This window comes from Morchella sextelata, assembly GCF_020137385.1.
Source record: "Morchella sextelata strain SCLS chromosome Unknown scls_9, whole genome shotgun sequence".
Taxonomy (NCBI): domain Eukaryota; kingdom Fungi; phylum Ascomycota; class Pezizomycetes; order Pezizales; family Morchellaceae; genus Morchella; species Morchella sextelata.
The window spans coordinates 408,296-427,190 of NW_025408624.1; the positions used below are offsets into that span (position 1 = coordinate 408,296).

General features: G+C 51.5%; 5 protein-coding genes across 5 annotated transcripts; 1 reads left to right on the top strand and 4 right to left on the bottom strand.

Annotated features, from left to right (window-relative positions):
* Positions 1-351: 351 nt before the first annotated feature.
* Positions 352-2,960, bottom strand: H6S33_012794 (uncharacterized protein; the record flags this gene model as incomplete). Its single annotated transcript, XM_044844605.1, has 3 exons — positions 352-808; positions 869-2,762; positions 2,822-2,960. The coding sequence occupies 3 exons, from the start codon at positions 2,958-2,960 to the stop codon at positions 352-354; spliced, it is 2,490 nt and encodes an 829-aa protein (XP_044694503.1).
* Positions 2,961-4,517: 1,557 nt separating this feature from the next.
* H6S33_012795 (uncharacterized protein) lies at positions 4,518-6,004 on the top strand (the record flags this gene model as incomplete). The annotated part of the gene is made up of 5 exons (XM_044844606.1): positions 4,518-4,980; positions 5,045-5,213; positions 5,277-5,501; positions 5,560-5,812; positions 5,873-6,004. 5 exons carry the CDS (start codon positions 4,518-4,520, stop codon positions 6,002-6,004), a joined length of 1,242 nt encoding a protein of 413 aa, XP_044694504.1.
* A 950-nt stretch (positions 6,005-6,954) lies between these two features.
* On the bottom strand, positions 6,955-9,507 carry H6S33_012796 (uncharacterized protein; the record flags this gene model as incomplete). The annotated part of the gene is made up of 1 exon (XM_044844607.1): positions 6,955-9,507. The coding sequence occupies one exon, from the start codon at positions 9,505-9,507 to the stop codon at positions 6,955-6,957; it is 2,553 nt and encodes an 850-aa protein (XP_044694505.1).
* A 4,054-nt stretch (positions 9,508-13,561) lies between these two features.
* H6S33_012797 (uncharacterized protein) lies at positions 13,562-14,059 on the bottom strand (the record flags this gene model as incomplete). Its single annotated transcript, XM_044844608.1, has 1 exon — positions 13,562-14,059. The coding sequence occupies one exon, from the start codon at positions 14,057-14,059 to the stop codon at positions 13,562-13,564; it is 498 nt and encodes a 165-aa protein (XP_044694506.1).
* Positions 14,060-15,052: 993 nt separating this feature from the next.
* H6S33_012798 (uncharacterized protein) lies at positions 15,053-17,733 on the bottom strand (the record flags this gene model as incomplete). Its single annotated transcript, XM_044844609.1, has 3 exons — positions 15,053-15,871; positions 15,926-17,341; positions 17,425-17,733. The coding sequence occupies 3 exons, from the start codon at positions 17,731-17,733 to the stop codon at positions 15,053-15,055; spliced, it is 2,544 nt and encodes an 847-aa protein (XP_044694507.1).
* Positions 17,734-18,895: the final 1,162 nt, after the last annotated feature.

Genomic DNA, 18,895 nt, shown 5'->3' on the forward strand with positions numbered 1-18,895 from the left:
ACTCGATCATCCTTCATCACTCGCTTCACCACACCACACCACAGCACAGCACAGATTGGTCCCGACTACGGTCGTAGGTTCGATTATGAAGTTTCTGCAAGTAATTATTCCTATTATCAACAACCCGACCATCCCATCTACCTATCATCTCATCGTCTGAAAAGTAGAAGCAAAAGCAGAAGCAAAAACAGAAAAGACAAACTTTTTTGTCGATATCAAGACTATCTTCCCCAATCCTATCCCATTCTAAGGGAATTTCATCTGTTTACCAGCATTGAAAATACACTACTAAAATAAAATACAGCGAAGGAAGAAAAGGAAACAAAAGTATAAAAACACGCCCGTACCATATTAGCCCAGCCCCGCCTTCGAGATCTTAACAATCGCAGCGACAGGAACAACAATCCCCTTATTTCCATCGATACCCAGGGCCATTCCGGTCCTGTACCCCATCTTCTCGAGCATCCTGCGGCCCTTGTTGTCTTCTGCAATCTCTGGGGCCGAGCCACCGACAATGTCACCTTCACGATGGTGTACAACGCCACCTGCACCACCACAGCCACGACCACCACCACCACCACGGCCGCCGCGGCCGGTGTGGACGTCGGGACGGCCAAAGAACCTCTTTTTGGCCATCAAATCGTTAATGGCGTCTTCGTCTTGGGCGAAGCGACCAGAGGTGGATGTTTTATAGAGGGTTGTGTAGCGGGCTCTGGCTTTGCCGGCTGATTTGGACTTGAGCCCGAAGGCGGCGGCAATTGTGTGGGCAATCTTGCGGTCCGGCTTTGACATGGGGGGAAGGGCGATGCTGGGGTTCGTTAGCGTCCGTCCCGCTCTCATTTACAGCCTCGGAAGAAGGGGTAATTACCTTGACAGTTCACTAAGCAAGAATTGTGTGATCTCGTCCCTAAGATCACCCGAACTCATGCCCTCTTTCCACTTCGCCTTCGGGTCGCGTACAGTACGATTGCGTCCTAGGAGTCCTTCGGCTCTCAATGCTTCACGCTCCTGCTTCCGCGCCTTTTTCTTCTCACGGTCCTTCTGCCATGTATTGCGGATATTTTCCTCAATCTCCGAATCGCTGATTCCCAGAACCTCAATCTGCTTCCCTTTGCCCTTCTTGCCCTTGCCCTTCTTTGTCGACAAGCTTGGACGCTCCCAGTCCATCGGGTCAAAGTCGTCATAGGCTTCGGCGAATCGAGTCGCGCTGGGAAACCTGCCTGTGCGTCGGTCAAGAACAATGTCGGCGTAACGGGACTTGCCCTTGCCCTTTGCCTTTTTTTTGCTGCTGCCACCGCCGCCGCCACCAGGGAAGGAGAGCTCCATAAGCTCATCCAACTCAAGGTTCAATTCTAGGTCAGACTCAGTGATCCCCATCTCCTCCTGATGCTGCAGGAACCGTGCTAGCTTCTCGTCTTCATCCAGGTCTTCATCGTCATCCTCGTCATAGTCATCACTGCCATCGTCGCTATCCTCTGAGCTTGCAGCGGCATTCGCAGCGTCAGTAGCTTTCTGCATGAGGATCTTCTCATAAACGGCGATTTTTGCGTCAGCGGCAGAGTCCAGCGTCTCGGCGAGTACCCAGGTTGCGTCGTCGGTCTCGTACCCTTCCCACTTGATGAGATATTGCACGCCACTAGGCCGTTTACGTTTCCCGATCACGATTTTGACGGGCCCGCGTGGACCCTCGCTGGCAGTGCTGAGTGCGTCAAAGTCCTCGAGCTCATGTTCTGACCAAATGGACTTGTAGGCATTGACGGCATCGGAGTCCTCCGCCTCTTCTTCTGAATCTGTAGCGGAAGACCAGGCATCCTCGGGGTCGTCATCACCGCCGAGCTCTCGCACGCTAACAGCAGGAGCAGCTTCGCCGCGTTCCTCGGCGTCCTCGGCGTCCTCGGCACGCATGGTTGCAGCAACGTTCTCGATGTAGTCGCGGATTATTTCCTCTTCCTCATCCTTCTTGCGTTGACGGGCGCTACGACGTTTGTTGCCTTTTGTGGAACGGGTGAACGGTTTGGAGTCAATAGTGGGGGCGACGGGGAGTTTGTCGTTAACGGTTGTGATGGTGGTATGGGATACGACAGTTTCAATGACTTTCACCTCTACTGCCGGTGGCGTAGGTTCTTTTGGAGGTGGCGTTGGCTCCCGCTTCAGGGGTGTGGGGGTCTTCTTCTGCTTTGATGCTGAAGAGGCGGGTTCTTGTGATATTGATAGGTTGGTGCCAGTGCGTGAGAGGCCAGGCCGCATTTTACGTGGAATGAACACAATACGCTCGCTACTAGAGGAGGATGAGGAGCCCGGTCTCTCGGGTGATATTTCGCGGGCCGGGGAGTAGATTGGCATTGTGAATATGCTCTTTCCCTTTGGCTTGAGTGAAGGGTCTCCAACGACGTCTACGACAAACGGTTTCTCTGATGGGGGGTCCAGGTCGAGCTTCTCCATATCCAGGTCCTCTTGCAAGTCTCCGGTGGCGGTGGGTTCAGCAGGTGAGTCGCTCTCGCCATTCTGCATATCGAAGTCCTCGTCCTCTGCCTCTGTTGAGTCAGACGTCGTTCGTTGAGCCCTGGGTTGCATAAGGTTCTGCCCTTCTTCGACGGGTGGGATATTGGCATTTAGGGGCTTTAGCAGATCCGCGGGCTCGAGGTGCCCAGCAGCGACGAAGGAGATCTTGACATGGCGTAGTGAGCCCCCGGCATAGTTTCCATGGTGCCGTTCTGTGTTTTTGGCCTCGTCTGCTAGTGAGAAGCTGTGCTTTTCGTCTCCTGCTACTATTTAGCCCACTGGTGCGGGAGTCAGGGAAAGAAGGAGAGTCAAGATGTACCAGCCATTCGAAAGAAGCCTCCACGACCGCCGCCACGACCTCTACCACCTCTGTTACCTCTGCCACCACCGCCGCCTCCGCGGCCGCTGGCATCGCCGCCGCCTCGGAATTTATTTGCTCCACGTCCCCGGTGGACCATTGGGTGTTGAGAATGTGTTGAGACCAGTGCTCAATTGGATGTGTGGTGATGAAAGGGAGAAAGGTGGAATATGAAATAGCTGGGTGGGAAGGTGAAGAAACGGGGGGTGGGTCGTCATGGTATGGTAGGTTCTCACATAAGCAGGCAGGTTGTGTCCCGCCTTTTTCTTTCACATCCACCCTTATCTTATCAAGAGGCCGCGGGAGGAGCGGTACTTGCTTGCTGCGCGGTTGCCTGAATTGAAGAAGGGTGCGCGGAGAAATGGGGCAGAAATTGTTAGGCATCCAGCTTTTCAGATGCCCTTTTTTCTTTTTAATATGAGATGCTACAGCCTACAGGTAATGTTATCGAGGTTATTGGATGTGTATTTGCAATTGAAACTACAGCATGATTACGGGCTTTGAGTCCGTCTGGATACTACGTGATGGAATATACGCAGCAGGCATGTAACAATCCATGAACAATCTTATCAGATCAATCGATAACTAACGAGGCTGGCGGAACAGCAAGGGTGGAAGCTCTGGCAGGGATTTAGGGTGGGGCCCGAGGAGCTTCAAGGTACCACCAGGAGGGAGGAGAGTGTGTCTCTCCGAGCAGAGTCATCGTGATGATCATGATGAGCCATTTTGAGAACTGGACCAGCTGTGATTCTGATCCAATCTCTGCCAGCGTTTCAGAAACTCAATTACGAGTAGAGATGCTAAAGCAGTTTTACGCAGAAAACAACACGGGACTTGGCTGGGACCCCCGGTAACGAGACCAACCTCCCTCGTGAAACACACAACTGCTGCTATTGCTGTCCACGTTCATTCGTCTTGTGAACCGTGCTCTGCCCTGCCTGCTGTGGGAGATAGATACATGTACTCAACTTAGAGTAGCAGCATCGCGGGACTGTACCTAGATAGGAGTATCTGACATCACAATCGCCCCTCGCCCCTCACCCCTCTCTTCGCTCCCCGGGTCTTGGCTCTCTTCACTCGCGTCAACGGCGCATTCAGCAGCATCACTCACCATCGCAGACTGAAGCTCTGGAGTAGTTACTCTGGAGTTACACAGCTATCCGTACATATCATACTCTGTAGCCATCCAGGACCAAACCAAACCAACCCCTTCTGTCTACTGTGTTTCTGACACAACGATTTCTTGGTATTGCATGCTACTACTGCTGTTGTGCCTGTAGACTTTGAAGGTGAAGAAGAGAGTTCAGAGTTCAGAGTAAGTGACAGAAGGAGCTACACTACCGGCAGCTTCATCTACAAAAAAAAGTTACAGACAGAACACGTCTCTCCCAGCCCCTTCACCCCCTCTCCCTCCCTTCTCAACTCAACTTCCAGTCAGCTATCCCCCCCACACTCCACACTCCACTCCACCCCCCCCCCCCCCTTCTTTCCCTCCTACTTTACTCATCGGCCACCAACATCTCACAAAACACCCTACATCTGCAGCGGACCTTCGATCCATTCCAAACACCCCCTCTCCTCCTTCCTCGCCTTTCCCTCCCAACCGCTGCTGCTGCTGCTGCACCTAGAAAAAGCAGCCGCCTCCCCCGAACAGAACATGTTCAGTTTTAGCAACGAGGGAATCCACCGCCTTGTCCAAAAATTCCTGTGGGACCCCGAACCAAAGAACACCGACGCCATGAACTCCATCTGGCTCCTCGGCCGCGAGTACCCGAGCGTCCTTCCGCAGTGCCCCGGCGCGCCTCCTCCCTCCGCCGAGACAAGCGGCATCTTGAACTCACCCATTCTCACTTCACGTACGGATACAGAGGGGGAGTCGTCGTGGCCAAAACCATTCCTGGATGACTTCGAGTCCCGCATCTGGATGACGTATCGCAGCGACTTTGCGCCCATCGCAAAGTCGGCGGATAACGCCGCAGGCCTCTCGTTTATTACGAACCTGAGAAGTCAAATGCCGAATCAAGCGGCGGGGTTTACTAGCGATAGCGGGTGGGGGTGCATGATACGCTCGGGGCAGTGTGTGCTTGCGAATACGCTGTTGGAGCTGCAGCTTGGTCGGGGTGCGTGTTTGCTTAGTGGTTTAACCTTATATCCACGGATTTGAAAGCTAATAGTAGTGTGTAGATTGGCGACGTGGACAAAACCCGGCGGCAGAGAAGAAGCTATTAGCGCTATTTGCAGACGACCCGAAGGCTCCATTCTCTATTCATCGCTTTGTTAAGCATGGGGAGGAAGCTTGTGGGAAGCACCCGGGAGAGTGGTTTGGCCCGTCAGCGGCTGCGAGGTGTATTCAGTAAGCTCACCGACCGAATAATGCGGCATGTTTTTTCGGAAGGAGTTGTCTAACGGGCCACAGAGAGCTATCAAATAACTACGAGCCCGCCGGCCTCCGCGTGTATATTACCCGCGATGGTGGCGACGTCTACGAAGATGCCTTCCGCAAAGTCGCAATTGTCGATGGGGTCTTCAAGCCCACGCTTGTCCTCGTTGGGATCCGTCTCGGCATCGAGCGGGTTACACCAGTCTACTGGGAGGCTCTAAAGGCCTGCGTACAGATGCCGCAGTCCGTCGGTATCGCTGGGTAATCCTCTGCTCTCCATTTCATCCCCTATTAGCCATATTAACACTCCCTACCACAGCGGTCGCCCATCATCATCGCACTACTTCGTCGGCGTCCAGGGCGACACCTTCTTCTACCTCGACCCACATCAAGCCCGTCCGCTTCTCCCCCACCGTGAAAAACCGGAAAACTACACTTCCGAGGAGATTGAGACATGCCATACTCGCCGCTTACGTAGACTGCACCTCAAAGAGATGGACCCCAGCATGCTTTTAGCGTTCCTGATAAAGAACGAGGCAGACTGGAAAGAATGGCGGCGAGGCGTCAGTGAAGTATGGTCATCCTGCCCAACATGGGGGATTCGGGGCTAATAACCGTGGCGGGGGGAACAGGTGCAAGGCAAGAAAGTCATCAATGTCGCCGACTCGGAACCAAGTGTACATGGGCACACAGGCGGCCCTAGAGACGAGGCAATCGCCGAAGTAGAGGCTTTTGACGACGATAGTGACGAGGGACTGCAGTAGAGCGGACGTAGAGATGCTACTAACCTTACTTGTTTGCTCTTTTTTTTTTTTAACTAAATTGATAGCTGTGGTGTAGAATTGGCGTTTCCTTGTGTGCTTTTTTTTCATTTTTTCTTTCTTTTTCTATGCTTATGTTGTGGGTTTCTTTTTCGTTCGTTTCTTGCTCTCATTTTTTTTCCCCTCCCGTGTGTGTGGTTGAGCTCCGTGGGTTTCCGGGGAAAGCGGGGTGACGGGTGGTGGGGTGACGGTACTTAAGGCTTGATACGGATACGCGGATATGGATGGATAGTGGGGTATGGACTGGATGTGCTTGGTGTAATTGTTATGTCCTTTTTTCTTTCGCATTTTTTTCTTCCCCATCTTTTGTGTTTTTTCTAGCTTTTTATCGTGGTACCATGTCTTACAGCAGATGACTTGAAATGTTATGGATCATTTTCTTGCCGCCACGGCGCACCTTTTGAGTCTCTGCGCGGTTTGGCTGCTAAGGCAGAGGTAGCAGTGTATTGGTTGGTGGCGGATAGCGAGTGAGAGGTAATGATGCATTTGATTCATAGGGTGTCACTCGGGTGGCTTGGCGTACGTGCCATACCTAACGCAGACCTTTGACTAAAGTAGCTATAATAGCTAAATTAATACCAAGATCAAACACCCAATTGCCAACCGTAAGCTTGGTGTGGTTATTTGGCCACTGTGGATCTTTTGTTCTTTGATGGTTGAAGTCTACATATACTTTTAACTATATACATTATGCACAATATTACTACAATGTCCCAAATCTCGCGAGCTCTCCTCTAGCCTGGTCAGCTGGGTGGATGGTTTCCTCCACCGTCACCAAAAGACCTTCTGCAGTTTTCAAGCATTGCCCGGCCCGGATTTCTGCTATAAGAAAGAAACGGCAACCCGCAGGCTATGCGAGAGCCGAGCAGTGTTGGGATGTATTGTTTTTGGTATCACGGTCGTTCCCGATGAGCACGATGATACCCCTTCATCTCACTCCTCTCCACTGCACTCAGCAACACCCTACTCATCGCCTCGGGCCACCACTCACCGCCCACCGCACCCTTGAACCCAACCCGCTCACAGAACTGCTTATATCCATTAACCTCATAGATCTCCTTGATCCCCCTCGTAATCATCGCCGGCACCTCCGGGCCCGCAAACCCGTACTGGCTGTCCATCTGCCGCGTGATATGCTCGGCCGTAAACGTCTCCAGGAAAAACACCTGGAACATCACCAGCCGGAGCGAGGTCCTGCTCGCGTCGAACGACTTGCGGATCCGCTGGCTGGGGTCGACGCTGTACTTGTTGGCGAGGATTGGGTACTTCTGGATTGCCCAGCGCGCGTTGCGGGTGAAGACTTCGTCGGTGAAGGGCCCGACGAGGTCCTTCCGCCATGAGATACTACTCCCTGTTTTCTCGAGCTGGCGCTTTTTCTGCCCGGCGATAATCCAGCCCTCTTCGGCCTCGGCTTTACGCCCGCCGTTGAATGGCGCTAGGGTGGTTGTACCAGCTGAAGCTGACTTGTCGCTGCCTGCAACCACTGCAGCCATTACTATAAACTCCCCAAGATCAGGGACTGAAGACTTTGACCTGTTTTGATCATCGGCGCAGAAGGCCTTTATCCTCTCCACCGCTCTCTTGCGGAGCTCTGGCTCCTGGCGCATGATGCACAGCAACAGGTGGTATATCTGGAGATATCCGATACACGCCTTCTCACTCGCAAACAACAGTGTCTTACCCGCCTTTCCCTCATCCCCCACAGCCCCGCCAGAGTAAAGCTCATCTGTAGCACGCATCAACGACACAACAATGGAGTTACAGAACCTATACAGCACATTCATGCGTCTCTCGGCCCCATTGAGCGCGAAGAGGGTGTTGCCGGGCCCCGAGACCCCCCTCTTCTTTGTATTTTTGGCGTCGATCAGGTCAATGTACTCAAACAGCTTTTTACTACTGTAAGCCCTATCGAAATGAGCTGGGCTGAAGCCGAGTGGGAGAAAGAACTCGAATTCCTTCTTATCGACGCTTTTTCGCACCTTGAACTTCTCGAAGGCGTCCATGGAGAGCCAGTCGAACGAGCTCTCGAGCATGCCCGTTTTCTCGTCGATGTGGACTCCTACGCCGAGTAGATTCGAGGGCGTGTGGAGGGGCGTGCGGAGAAAGAAGCAGCGAAGCTCCCGCTGTAGGAGGATGTGGTGGTGTGTGGTGAGCTCTTGTATGCGCGGGAATGCCTTTCCGAAACTTATCAACGACTCCGAAGGCAGGGTTTCTACGATGGCAAGGAGAACATCATCGTGGAGATCCCCCAGGTAACAAATTTTACCTTTGCTTGGGCTCTGCTTCTTCGCCTCAGGGAGCTTTGGGGGCGGCGGTGGTGGTGGTTCCTTGGCTATATCGGCCTCGACCTTCCGAATCGCCTCGGCGAGATCATCATATGTTGCCAGCTTACAGATCTGGTTCCCTTGTAGATGTTCTCCGGCCAATTTTCTCTCCTTGAGTGCATTGATTGGCCGCAGCTTCCGCTTCAGCTTCACGAGCTCCCTCTCGTTCGCAGATATACACCCCACCATTTCCTCCCTGAACGGGCTGTCTTGGTCCATGTACTCCTTGGGAACCTTGACAGGTACCGTCCTCGACATCGAGGGCGTCCCATACCCGCACTCCTTACACGTAAACTGACGAGACTGACTCCGCGTCTCGAGAAACCTCTTACTCTCCCGGGTGATCTTTACATTCGCAAACGGGCCGTTGGCATTTGGCCGCCATACAGTCACCAGGCTTTCACGCCCCTTACTTGTGTAGAGTCGCTCAAGCACGCGCTCCTTGCGCCCGCCGGCCTCAAATTCTGCCATGTAGGCTGCGTCGTCGTCGAAGCGGCCTGGGGTGCTGGCGGGACTGTCATTGGACAAGACGAAAGTGGCGATTCCGATGCTCTGGAATTCGCCCGTGGGGACAAAGATCTTTTGGAAGCGGCCGCCGATGTAGACGCTGGGACCATGTTCCTGCTCAACCTGTTTGTGGAGAATTGCTTTATCAGCTATATTATTCTTTGATAATATTTCTTGGAGGGAGGGGGGGAGGAAGTTCTCAATTACCTGCTCCGACGAAAAGAACGACAAGAACTGAATAAACAGCCCCTTGAGTGTAAACGCCGGCGTATACCCACCAACATACCCCTCCGGTGCGCCATATTGCTCATGCCTCAACAGATCCGAACAGACATACCGGCCATGGATATTCGGATGCCTTATATAAGCTGAGCTCGTCAACACCGGCGGGTCCGCGGGCCACGTCTCTGGCAGGCGGCCGGCAAAGTGAAGACGCAGCCCCAGGAACGGCCCGCTCTGCGGCGCCAGGACGAGACAGAAATTGCGCAGGTTTTGCTCGTGAGGAATCATGTGGATCCCCGGGTAGGGGTTTTCGACGAGGTCTTTGTAGTCATTGTGCAGGCGGGAGAGGAGGCGAGTGTTGATGGGGGTGGGGACTTTGTTCCGTGGAGCCATAGGGTGTAGATACGGCTTGATCGGGGGGAGCGATGGGGGGAGTGGGAGTGAGAGTGGTGAAGGGTGGTTATATACCTTTCAACCATATCAGGCAAGCTATTGATATAGACTTACTTATCCCTAGCTGCGTAGAGGTCCTTGAGTTATTATTTTTTCTGTTCCTTTTGATACAGGCCTGGCTCTAGCTAGCCCTGAGTACTGCTACGGCGCTGACATGATGCTGGTTGACTGATCTACTAAATATTGAAACCTGTATTGGGACTAGCGCACTTTCGGCATGAGTCAAGCTGCGGCTGAAAGCTGTGCCAGAGTCATACTTTCATATCGTCTTCTAAAAGAATACGCTTGGAGACCGTGTGCCGAATGTAAGCGGCCAGAATTCTTTGTTTGTGGTCTAAACGTTGGCTTGGGGACGTTGCAAAGCTGGCTACGGCGTGCGAGTGCTTGTTGGTGATTGGGATTGCAGTGGTGAAATTACCTAGATAGTATTCTACTAGGTTAAACCACCGACCAACGATGTATCCACAATAACGTCGGTAGGAATTGGTTTTATTGCGCTTGGTATTGGGCACAATTGAAAAGTCTGTTTCCCTTATGACTTGAGGCGTCAATTAGTAGTATTTCCTCGAATCAGAATCAACAAGTAGGTACACTAGTGTCAGTACCTTAAGCTCTACTATTCACCACCACCACAACCACAACCACAACGTACCACAACCACAACTACAGCAACCACCGACGGCCCGCCCTTCAACACGACATGATACACTGTGCCGTGAAAATGTGGCTACTCGACTGGCGATGACACATGCGCAGGCCTGGTCCCCCGACCGCAGCATCACATAAGCTGTGCCGCTACGTTCAGAAGCGCGGGATTTTATGTGTGTCATAAGTAAACGCCCAATTGCGTTAACGTCATCCCGACCCAAACTCCATACATGGTAGGGTAGCCGTGGAGTATATTGGCTCCTAGCTAGCTAGAAGTGTTCCTTACATTCTTCTCTCTGCAGGAGCTGACCCTGAGTATGATGTCGTATGCTTGATGCTCACAAGGCTGAACCAACGGATGTTCGGAGAGAAGAGGTTAGACTGTCGCAATCCCTTGTCCGAGTCTACAACGGTGTCCGTAGATCTAGGGCCTCGCGCACGAACCCATGTCAGCTTGACCATTATATGCTTGATATTCTCAAGAGCTGCTTTGAGTGGTTAATAAATCTCATGAAGACGTTGTGAGCTGCGCTCTTAGTGGGACGTAGTTAATAAGAGACTATACTATATGTAGTTACCACAGAGAAATCGGTGAAAGCTGGTATCTTTTTTAGGTAAACAAGAAACCGCTCACGAGGGGGCGTAAAAACTGGCAGGATACTGCCAGATATCCCGCCAAGCTCATAGGGTATGGGGGAGAGAGTTCTCTGTATTCTTTTCCCTCGAACTTAAGAGCCTCTCCCAACACTCCTACAATGTGCTTTGCCTCCTGTAATCAATTCTTCAGTTAAAACCAAGATATTACCACCAAATATCCTAAAAGTCAGCTCCAGGTTCAATCCTCTTCCCTCTTGATATGCAATAGAGCCATTATAGGAAGGTCTTACCTGAACGTTATAGCCTACATGTATACCTTAAGACGTTGAGCCAAAAGCTCAATAGAAAGCTGTACAATGAATTCCAGCAGTGAATAAAGCCGCTCTCCTGTCGCCCCACCTCGAACCACTGTGGGCGATAGGGTCCTCGCTGAAGAAAAGTGCCGCTTCCCATTACTTCTTCTTCAACTACCGAATCGTGACGATGCTTACTTAGTGGCATAAATACAGTGCCTGGTAAGATCTAGGGTAACCAGCCAGCTGCAGGGTTTCCTTGGAGAATGCTCGCTGCGTAGTTCTGGGCCAGCGTTCTTTCTGGGCCTCGAGCTTTGAGAGAGAACAGTCCTTAGTTCAAAGCCCCATTTCTTCTCATGAAGGTGGTTAGTATTAACCCAAATCTCCGGCCGAAATAATGATGGCACGAGGCTACGGCTATTTTTCTCGTCTCGGGATGTAAATTGTAGGTAGTTGATCTTAAGGCACTCTCCTCCATAGAGCCTCCTTATCCTCTTCATCTCCGATGCCGTGGTATTGAATTCCTTGAGACTGGACATCGTGAAATTTCCCCACCAAATTGGGTGTTGAGCATAAACCCAATGGCTCTCGATAGTTTAAGATTCGTGGAGAAGAAGACTGAAGGTACCCCTATATGCCCGGCGGAATAGCTAGGGGACACGCAGTGATATAAGGGAAGAATAGATATTCCACCGACCACAGTTAGGGGGATATCTGGCTTTTAAGAGCAGGGACGTGGCAGAACACCCACTTGCGAGGCCTTTTCTCAACTAGCAAGAAAAGACGGAGAAATGCGTTATGTATAACCGAGTAAGCCCCTACTCCTCCCCATCTCGTTCAAGCTATGACCTAAGAGCGCTGTCTTGTATTGCCAACGATCCAGACAAATCTTGGGAGCAGCAGCAGGTGTGGTATTCTACCTTCATACAACACTACACATACCTAGGGGGCAGATGGCGAGTGATAGAGGGACTAGATTTGCCTACCAATATGACCAAGATACATTTCCTGAGCTGATGGCTTTTACTCTCTACAGAGTATACCTACCGGGGCCGCGCGGGGGAGCAAAAAAGCCGGCCGTAGATTTAGCAATGTTAGAGACATGCAGTATTACTTGTGAGTGATGCGGGCGACTTCACTCGCCTGTTGTCCTGAGTGGCATATATTCCTAGGTAGCCTGGGGCAGCATTGTTCATGGGAAGTTCACAAATACTCCGTCCCCGACCCACCGGGCATGTAGTAGACCTGAGATTTTCAGCTACACGTATTCACCTCATAGGAACACTCCGCAACAGAAAGTAAGAGAAAAAACACAGCTTAAATGTCCTACACTCACTCATACACGACCCGCACCGGGCATCCCGGGGACCACACAAGCCGCGCAATAGAGGGCAAATAATACGAGTGATAATCCATGATGAAATTACCACACCAGCGCACCCAGCAGAAAGCTTAAGACATACCTAACCCTTCAGATAGTCACACCCCCGACGGACAGATACAGCGAAAGCTTGCTATAACGGTACGCTCGGGACCGGAATTTGGTACCGTTATAGAGAGATTACCCTTATATAAGAGATTACCCTTATAGAAGGTACCGTTATAGCAAGCTTTCGCTGTAGCCACAACTCGCAACCACATCCCGAATACTACAGCCCGTCCGAGGCCTAGGTTTCAGCAGAGACACTACCAATTCACCCCAACCTCACCCCAGCGTCATCCCCCTCCCTCTCCCGCCTAATCACCACACTCAGCTCTCCTGACTACAACCCCACGTCACGTCATATGACCTGACTAACTACACCCCAACTCTATTCCGGGACGGGCCGTCCCCGTGATCATATGACCTGCTGACATGCCTGAATCATGTTATGAATCCCAGCAGATACACTTTTTGAAAAGAGAGGCGTTTAGCTTTGGAGGCTTGTTATTTGTAGATTTAGACGGATGGACTGACTATATGGGCACGTGTCTAGACTGTGTTGATTAAGCATAAACATACCAGGAACGAGTTGGTATGGGATAAAAGTCTGGGAAGGAGATGTGTAGGCACAGGATTACATGGGTGTATGTTTCTTGGGATGATATGGATACTACGCACCGATATTATCCATATAGATGCAATGACCGAAGGCTAGAGGGTCAAGACTCAAAAGGCCAGACAGCGATTTGTGGCGCAATAGGCGAATGAAAAGGTTATAATTCAACCTCGGCGTCCATCACACCGCACCATACCCTATCTATACTCGCCACAAAGTAGTCTTACCAGCGTCCCTACCAGCACTACCAGTACCACAAGTACCCTCTAAAATAAAATACAAGCCCCATCCACGCACACACTCACCCTTGCCACCACAGCACCAAAACACAAAACCACCACACCGAGTGACCAACCATGACCCACCGTCAATGATCACCACCACCACCAGCACCACCCCACACCCCAACAATCTACCCTAATAAACCACCACCCTCCTCCCCACAACCCTCACCACCCCAGCCACCTCCTCCATCCCCACCTCCACCACCCCTCCTACCCTATCCCCGGGACACCAGTCCACCAACCCCCTCACCACCCCCACCAACACCTTACACTGCATCCTGCTCCCAAGCGCCCCACATATCGCGACCCCCCTCGCCACCTGCGTGCACCTACTCCCACCGGGGTTCTCTTGCTCGCACCAGAACTCGCCTTTCTTTGCTAGCAGGTCGTCCATCGCCGCCAGCACTTCCGACGTCAGCGGCGAGGCTACGGACGTCTCGCAGGTGAAGGAGGTGGGGAGGTATTTCGACGGGTAGTAGCAGGTGTTGCTGGTGTGCCATTTGGTACCGAGGGGGGAGGGGGGTACGGGTGGGCAGGAGGGGCTGGGGAGGGTGTGGGGGACGGGGTGGACGGGTGGGGGGAGGAGGAGGAGGAGGAGTAGGAGGAGGAGGATGTAGAGGGCGTAGGACATTGATTTTGATATGTAGTATGGTAAGCTTATGGGTATATATATAGAGGTAAGACCAGAACCCCACGATTCAATTCGATTTGAAACAGGCGACGAGCTAGGCGGCCAGCTGTCTGTTTTATCACCACGTATATAAAGGCCCCGTCCCATCCCATCCATATACCCCCAGCTGGGCCGCGTGTTCCGACAGTAACACACATCTCGGAAGCCCACCGCACACATGATTGAAACTAGGGCAGCTAAGTTACACCACCGGCCAAAAAACCAAACCCTATATGCCCCCCGGAAAACCCTATCTATATCCTCTATAACACAAAAACAGCAAGCAAGCTCTACGGTACAATAATCGACTGCCACTAGTACAAGGGGACAAAGAACCGGACAGACAAAGAGCCTTTGATGCGGAACTAGAACTAGGCTGGCTAGTTTATTTACAGTACTAACAGACAGTTACATACTGAACCCCAAAAAGGAAAGAAAAAAAAAACAGACAAGTATATGAGAGTTTTAGATCTAACGAATGTAGTAGGTATAGTAAGAGAGAGCCAATGAGAGATGGATAAATGAATGAGTGAGTGAGAGTGAGTGAATGAGTGAGATCAGATCTGTGGTATAGTGAGCGTGTGTAAGATGTCGCGATGGGCCACCGATTGTAAAAAAGAGGCGCGCGCATCCGTTCGAGGAGAGTTTCATAGTCGCAGTAGTAGCAGTAATAATAGTAAGAAAAAGAAATGCGGGAAAAGAGAAAAAAAAAATATAAAAAAAAGGTAAAACGCCTCGCAGACCCGCCCTAACAGACTAGGAAAACAAAAAAAAGAAATACCAACCAACCAACTACACACAATACAATAATCACAGGTTACAAGATACGATTGAACGATGACAGACTGTGCCTCCCCGGACCCCTTCCACCAACCACTACGCCTAAAAGAAAAATAACACTAGACTAGGTATATAAGGTCTCATAATAATCCTCCACGTGGTGTCTAGTCTAATCTAGCCTTCCATATCTAGATCAATAGCATCTGGGTTGCTATCAACTTTTGGTGCATTCTTGGGCGCACTTGGGATAATATTGCCCTCCTTTGCAGCCACAAAGCCCTGTGGCGCTCTTGCCTCCCTCTCAAGCGCAGCCATGGCGTCCGCCTTCTCATCATCTTCGTCATCCTCATCCTGTGCGCCCTTCTGCTGCCCTCTTGCCAAGGCCTGGGACGCAATGAAGTTAACGTCGGTATTATACTGTGCCTGCACACTTCTCTTAATTCTAAGCATTTCCTTGAACGTGTCCTCGTTACCATGCTGGATCTCAAAGCTCTCCCACTTGCTCCAGAACTCTGGGCTGATACGGGGATCACAGAACTGGGATGCATGGCCGTAAATGGCTCTGGCACGGTCAATCTCGCCAAGGCGGCGCTCCATCTCGGCGAATTTGAGGCACATTTCCTTAGCCTCCTTGTCGGGAAGTGCTTCGATGGCACGTTCGTAGATGGGTCTCGTAGAAGTAAGACCAAAGTTAGAGGCAGACTTAGTAATATAAAAGTCAAACATCTCAAAGCGATCTTCATCGGCAACGGCGCGGGTGGCGCGTTCGTAGATTCGCATTGCGTGGCGAGCGAGACCGCGCTCCTCCTCGAGATTGCCATACATGAGGTAGAGAACCTTTGCGAACTTGGGTGGAACGCCCTCGACAGCTTGCTCGAAGAGGTCGCGGAGTCGCTCAATATCGATTTGACGGTTGACGGCTTTGGTGAGGTACAAGTTCCATAGTTCGAATGCAACGGGGTAGGAGAATAGATCCAATCCTCGTTCGTAAACCTGGTAAAGATCAGCATACGCCTATTTATAGATCAGACACATCAGAATTCTTACCTTGAAACTCTCCTCAAAGTACTTGTTCTCCTCAAGAAGATTAGCATAATTCACAACAGTTTGTGGTGTCGCAATCCTGAGCTCAAAAATCCTCTCATAGACCTTCTTTGTCTCCTCCAATGAGCTAACACTCTCCACCAGGTCAACGTAGAAACTCCACAGCTTCCAGCTCTTGTGCACCCTCTGCTGCGGAGTCAATGTCTCGTCAAAGTAATCGACCGTGCTTCTCTTCGGCGCCTGAGTGGCCTTAGCCATAATCTTGACGGCCTCGTCGAAGTTATCATTACGGAGCTCCAATTCGGCCCACTCCACCCACATTTCTGCAAGTTCCTGTACCGACTTGAACGGGACCCGAACGGCCTTCTCCATGATCATCCGTGCCTGCCTGATATCCCCGTGCTTCTCGTAGAATTTAGCGTACCCAGCCCAAAGCGAGTGGAATTGTCCCACCGCCTTTTTCGGACTAACGGCTGCCACGGCATCGGTGTATGTCTGCACAATCTGTGTCTTGTTATCACCCCAAAGCGCAACCCGCTTCTCCCACTCAATAACGTTGTTGGGGTTCTGTCTTAGCAACACATCGTTAACCAAGAACGGTCGTCGGTCCATTAGCTGCTCAAAGCGCATCATGCGGATATCAAGGTCGAAATCCGCATCTTCGTCAACCTTCCCCTTTATCTGCCGCTCAGCAGCATCCTCCATTAAAGTCCCAATAACGGACTCCTCAAACTCGGTGTACGAGTCGAAAATCTGCGTAAAGTCGCGCACAGTCATGACGGTGGTAACACCCTCCTCGAACGCATCTCTAGCAGCTTCAAAGTCGCCCTTTGAGATCCAATAAGTTCCCAGCGATGTCCATAATTTCCCCCGCTGGTCGCTGAACTTCCCAATCCCGCTCCGGACAATCTTCTCCACGTCGATGTTCTTGATCTCCCTTGCATTGTCAACGAGGAGATCGCACAGCTCGCTCCACATCTGGAAATGGCTCTTTCCCTGCTTGCTGCGGAAGTTTGGGTTGTCCAGCACCTGGATCCACTTCTGCGCTGCCTCCTCGTATCGCCCCATCTCGACCAACAGTTCGATGAATTCCTCGGCCTCCTCCGGGTGCACCTGCATGTACCGCCTCCATATCCTGATAGCGGTTTCTCCGGAGGCCGAGTTGGCGAACGGGATGTAGAGGGCCCAAATGCGGTTGTGTTGAGTTAGGGGAAGAGCACGGAGGGCACGGTCGAAGGTACGTCTGGTCTTGGTTACATGGCACTGCTTGAGTAAGAAAGAGAGGTAATCGGTCCAGATGCGGGGCATCTTGTTGAGCAGGATAAGTGAGCGCTCAAAGCAATCGTTGACCTTCTCATACTCCGCTCTATACCTAGCCGGGTTAAGGGACGAGACGTGCTTAACTCTAATATCAAGATACTGCCGTGGCCAAGACGCGTCAGCAAAAACAGTTGCAAAAAAAAAAGAGAGAAAAGTATTCCGGGACGTGAAGCAAAACACACCATCTTCCATAATTTATAAGACCTCGGGAGCGTTTTGCAAGCCCTCTCAAAGACAAAAACCTGCTCCTGGATGGTGCCAGTCTTCATCTTGTACTCGATATACCTCATCCACGGCTTCAGCGAGGAGTAGGGATCCCGCAGGATCTCCTGCTCGTAGTGCGCGTCCTCATCGGAGATCAGGTACAGATCGATCGTGTTCTTCGCGACATTTCCGGCAAGCTTCTTTTGGAGCGTGAGCGTTGTAGTGCTGCTGCTGGATGCAGAGTCGACCTCCATTGGCGCGGATGATACGAGGAGCTCTCCGGGCATTGGGGGGTTGCGTGTGGTGGAAATGTTGTTGGAGTGTGAGGGGAGTTGAGTAGTAGTGACACCCGCAGGAGATGCAAGGCCGTGCAGCTCTCGTGCCAGGGACTCTATCTCGCTCGCTCTCGCTCTCTCGTTTCTTTGTGGATTATAGTCCACTGCCCATGGGTTGTTATGAATGAAAAAAATTGCCGTGGGAGGGTAACGATAGCGACCAAGAGAGTGAGGGGAGGGGAGGGGGGCTGGAAATAATGAAAGGAGGGGGATCTAATATTGTTGCAACGGGAGAGAAGATCGGAGAGATGGGGTGGTGGTTATTGAAAAAGTAATGGTGGTGGTGATGGTGGAAGAGATTTGGGGGGTGGACCGTGGAGGGGGTACGAGATGAGATGAGGTAAGTATGTATCTAACTCTACCGTTGCAGTTAGCAACTTAACTCGGGACAAAGATACCGGGGGTGACGAACGAATGAGTGAATCGAACCAAACTATTAAGAAGGGTGAGGAGACGAAGAGTAAGAACTAGAAGGAGAGCCAAAACGAAGAAGAAGAATACGACGAGAGAGATATCTACATGGAGTTTTCAATTCGTGGCAGACCCATAAAGAAAGAAACCCCGCTAGTTACGTCGTGACGTCTACTTTCCCGGAATGTTTCGCAGCTGAATGACGACGTTGGGGGGTTGTTTCAATAAATAAATAAATACAACCACAACAACAACCATGACCCCCGTATCCATCCACACCTTGCAGCTGGGCCATCGCACCCACCCACCCAACAGAACGAGAGCAAAGAGTGAAAGAAAAAATAAAATAAAAAAACGCTTGTGGAGATAACGCTCTCTCCCCTCCCGCGGACCCGTAATCCTGTCCAATTCCCGATTAAGATCTCACTCACTTCTCTTCCCTCTCCCTGGGCCCACCGTCGCCGCTGCTACTCTACCGTATTTACCTACTGAGGAAGCGCCAGGCTGCATAGTACACAGCCTCAGCATATTACTGGTCCCTCCTAAATAACACGGGCCCGGTGCCCAAAAATACCGTTTTCCTGTGGAGAGAGGAGGGGGAAGGGAAGGGAAGGTCTCTACCCAATTGCCAACACCCAATGGGCCAATCGCTTGAAACCTCTCTCTCCATTGCACTGGGTCGGGTTTCGAATGACACCCACTC